General features: G+C 50.5%; 1 protein-coding gene across 1 annotated transcript; it reads right to left on the bottom strand.

The window, feature by feature from the left end:
* Positions 1-3,678: 3,678 nt before the first annotated feature.
* On the bottom strand, positions 3,679-4,257 carry LOC137755519 (testis-expressed protein 19-like). The gene has a single exon (XM_068531733.1). It carries the CDS (start codon positions 4,255-4,257, stop codon positions 3,679-3,681), a length of 579 nt encoding a protein of 192 aa, XP_068387834.1.
* Between the last annotated feature and the right edge of the window lie 244 nt (positions 4,258-4,501).

Below are 4,501 nucleotides of genomic sequence, written 5' to 3'. Positions count from 1 at the left end.
TGGGATACCACATGCCCTGTGTCTACCTCCCCTCCATTTGGGTCCCACTTTCTCTGTCCTGTGATCTGTCCAGTGCTCTTGGCCTAGTTCCTCACAGACACACGCCAGGTCTGCACTTATGGGGCTGGTGCAACGTCGACTGATAAAATACAGGACCCAGTTAAATTTTGTTTGCTGATCACAATGACAAATAATTTTTAATGCTATTTGGGACATCTGACAGGAACATCCCTCCACAGGAACCCAGGCTGTGAATGTAAGCGTAATTGTTTGTGCTGTTGTTTTGGATTTGAGAGAAAATCACCACGTAACTGTATGCAGTGGGAAGGCCAGCATTTCCACTAAAGGCCAGAACTGACAGCAGCTGTTTTATTTATTTTTATTTTTTTATAAATTTATTTATTTTATTTATTTATTTTGGCTGAGTTGGGTCTTCGTTGCTGCGCGCAGGCTTTCTCTAGTTGCGACGAGCGGGGGCTATTCTTTGTTGTGGTGCGTGGGCTTCTCACTGCAGTGGCTTCTCTTGTTGCAGAGCACGGGCTCTAGAGCACAGGCTCAGTAGTTGTGGCGCATGGGCTTAATTGCTCCGCGGCATGTGGGATCCTCCCGGACCAGGGCTTGAACCCGTGTCCCCTGCATTGGCAGGTGGATTCTTAACCACTGTGCCACCTGGGAAGCCACTGCAGCTGTTTTAATGGAAAGAGTGAATTAATTCACATTGGAACGGCATTGCCGGGAGGTGGGGGCTGGGAGGACACTGGGGGCTGTTCTTCACAGGTCCTCTGGAAAGAGAACGGACAGTTATCCCTACTCTGGGCCAATGTGCTACAACTTTTACATTTGATTTTTTTTTAATTGAGGTGAAATTCACATAACATAAAATCAACTATTCAGTGGCATGTAGTGCATTCACAAAATTGTGCAAGTATCGCCTCTGTCTAGTTCCAGAACATTTTCATTACATCCATTAAGAGACCCTACATCCATTAAGCAATTATTTCCCCCTCCCCCTTTCCCTCAGTCTCTGGCAACCACTCATCTGCTACTGTCTCTGTGGATTTGCCTATTCCGGACATTTCATATAAATGAAATCATACGATATATGGTCTTTTGTGACAGGCTTCATTTACTTATCACACTGTTTTCAAGATTTATCCACCTTGCAGCATCAGAACTTCACTCCTTTTTATGGTTGAATAATACCCCTTTGCACGGCTAGATCACAGTTTGTTTATCCGTTCCTCAGTTGATGGACTTTTGGGTTGTTTCCACCTTTTGGCTATTGTGAATAATGCTGCTATGAGCATGTGTGTATATGTTTTTAAATTATTAGGGTATACAGCCAGGAGTAGTAGAATCACTGGGTCGTATGGTAATATATGTTTAATTTTTTTAGGATACATTGGATTTTATTTCATCTTCACCATAACCTTGCGAGTTGATGTTTTCCCCCCATTTTCAGATGAGAAGAGCCGAGGAACCAGCTGTAGCCTCTTGGCAAAGAGCTGGGGCTCTTGCTTGGATCCTGCTGCAGGGCTGCCTTCTCCTTACCTCCACATCCCCACAATACTGCAAAGCAGATGGGTCATTAAAAGAAGAGTCTGCCCAAAACAAGGGTTTGCTGGAGTGATGAATAAACGGACTGTTTAACCTGGAGGAACAGAGAGAGGAGGGAACGAAGGCAAGACCATGCTGAGTTTATTTAGAAGAAGAGCCAGGTGCACGTTCGAATACAGATTCCAAGTCGATAAATGCCCACAGAATTATGAGATCGTGTTAAAATGAAATGTTTCGAATGGCTGCTGCATTAATGCCTTCTCTCTATCTAATTAGCATCGGAAGTCTTCATGATTTAAGACCTGGAGACTTACTTCTGAAAGATACAAGAGAAAAAGACTGCCCCCAAAATTCAATGAAAGGGTCTCATTGCTACTGTTAATACCTAACACAGCAGCACCCCCTCACCCCCCACCCCCCCAGAGTGGACCCTTAGATCTGCATCTTTCACTGAAAGGGATACAGCCCATCCTTGAATCATTGGAGGCTATGCCAGCTGAGACCCGCAACGGAGGATTGTAGAAACCTCCAGATTGGTCGTTTATAAGAAAGAGAAACTGCCAATTAAGAGCTTTTTCCTGGCCCATAGCACCCTGGTGACAAGACCTCCAGAGCTTCCTTCTCCAGTGAGTCTGTGCAGAGAATAGGTAGGCTGATGCATACTGCCCCCTACTCCTGGTGTCATGAACATTATTAGCAATCTTTGCACATGGTTCTGCCTCCAGTTGTTTTTGTTTTTGTTTTTTTTAATATCAAGGGCACAGATTTAGATTCATTAAAATCTGTATTTGATGACACACTCTCATTGTTGTTCAAAGCATTCCCTTTCTTATTTTAGGCGTGTGTGTATGTATTGTTCTTTATAATGTGATAAATACCTATGAACACCATGAGCCAAAAAACTGACCAGAACCCTCATCTGGCCTGTGCTGCTCCCCACCTCTGTCCCCTGCTCCCAGGGGATTTAAACATGTAACAGTGACTCCACCCAGACACTGAGACAAGGAGGCCAATCCACAAGGACTAGTTGAGGATAGTCAGCACAGGGGCTTGACACAAAACTCTTATTGCTTTATTTAATTAAAAAAACAAAGAAACGGGAGCTAAACTGTCAAATGCATTAAATGGCCAACATTTGAAACCAGGTCTTCTCCCGCTACAGACTAGAGTGTCCAGTGCTGCTGACAGCGTCCTGTGGAGCCCCAGAGATGGTCTGGTGGTCCTGTCACCCCAGACTCCTGAGTGTGCCAGGGAGTGTGTATCCCACCCATAACGTCTCTCCACAAGTCCAGGTCAGGGCTGGGGCATGGCACTGCACCCTGCTCTCCACGCCACACTCTATAGCAGTTGTTCACACCAACACATCCTTGTCAGTGTCATGTCCCTAACTCCATGACAGTTGACAGGTAAAAACTTCCCTCTCCAATATTGGCATTTGTGTTGCTTCCCCCTTAGGCTGTGGTGGGTCCCGTTTCTCAGTCTCTGGGCCACTCACCATTCTTCCTCCCCAGGCCCAACTCTCCAACCTTTGCTAATTGCTAATTGCTAATAACAACCCTGGCTGCTGTGGAGGGGTCAGTCCTTCCCAGCCTCTGGTGTCCTGGGGAAGCCAGGACAATGGTGACCACTTGGGCCTCAGTTCCTCAGTTCAGGGGCCCTGGGCTGAGCATCTGGAAACGTGGCAGCTCCCCCAGGGCTGAGGCTCCCATGACAGCCAGGCTCTCCCCAGGCCCTCTGGGCCCACTGGTGCTGGGATCCCATCCTTGGGTGGAGGACTGTGGCCTAGAGGCCGAGTCCCCCTCCTCTGCCTCCCTCTTGGTCCAGGGTGAATAAGAGAGGATGGTGAATCCCCTCTTAAGCAGGGCTGAGTCCGCAGGGACCAGCTCTTCATTCTGCCCTGGAGGAGAGGATTCCAGAATGCTGAGCCTCCACCGGTGCAGGTCCTGCTTCTGGGGTGCATCTTGGAGTCTCACCACCCTCACCTCATCAGGCTCCAGCAGCAGTTTCCAACACTGGTCGGGGGTCCTCAGGGCCCATCCTGGCTTCATCTTCCAGAGGTAGATGGCATCATAGCAGCCCACCATAAAGATGACCTGCAGGTCCAGTAACGAGGCCTTGGCCTCAACAGGGTCCGTGGCCCGGGTGGTGCCCAGCTCCAATACCATGGGCTCCCGCCAGGGGCAGGTCCGCTTTGAAAACCTCCTGCCATGGAGGAGAGGGGCTTGGCCAGTGTGAGCAGGTAGGGAGTCCCCCACATCTCCAGGGAAGGCTTTGGGTCCAGTCAGCATCCTCAGCACCCAGGCCCAGGGCTGTGGCATCCTGAGGCTCCAGCTCGGTGGGCACAAAGTGATCGTCCAGGCCCACCTCTTCTGACTCCACAGGGCCTGACGCCAGGGTGCCCGACCCCCAGTCCACAGACCCACCCTGTGCAGGCTGCCCTTGGCCCTGCCCCCAGCTTGGTCCCATCCCCGGGGATGCCCCCTGCTCAGACCCTGCCTCAGTGTGGTCCATCAGCTCAGGGTCCCAATCTTCATCTTCCCAGTCTTCCGGCTCCAGCAACTGTCTAAGGTCCAGAAAGGCAGCCTTGAAGCAAGCGAAGCAGACCCTTAGCTGGCTGCCATGTTGAAGCTGGTACATCCAGGATGTGTAGAGGTAGGACATGCCCTCCGCCTCACACCGCATGCTGACTGGGGGGCACATGGCCACGCCGCCTACAGGACTTGCTGGGATCTTAGGGGGTCTGGCCCACAGGTGGAGGGGCACAGTGAAGTGCTGGGGGGGCAGGGAGGAGGGGGCGTGAGAACGAGGAGGAGAACGGTGCGGATCAGGAGGAGGACAAAGTTGTTTCCTGTGTGGGGATTTGGGGTGGGGGGTGGATGAACTGGGGCCTAATCCAACAGGGACCTGCAGAGGTTGGGAGGGACAAACTTCTGGAATTGTCTTC

Source organism: Eschrichtius robustus, chromosome 20 (genome assembly GCF_028021215.1).
Source record: "Eschrichtius robustus isolate mEscRob2 chromosome 20, mEscRob2.pri, whole genome shotgun sequence".
Taxonomy (NCBI): Eukaryota; Metazoa; Chordata; class Mammalia; order Artiodactyla; family Eschrichtiidae; genus Eschrichtius; species Eschrichtius robustus.
The sequence above is the reverse complement of the archived record's forward strand: the minus strand, read 5'-3'. Positions and strand labels throughout refer to the sequence as shown.

Bases quoted from the DNA above. Each gene is read 5' to 3' on its own strand.
- LOC137755519 (XM_068531733.1), bottom strand. From the start codon at position 4,257: ATGTGCCCCCCAGTCAGCATGCGGTGTGAGGCGGAGGGCATGTCCTAC.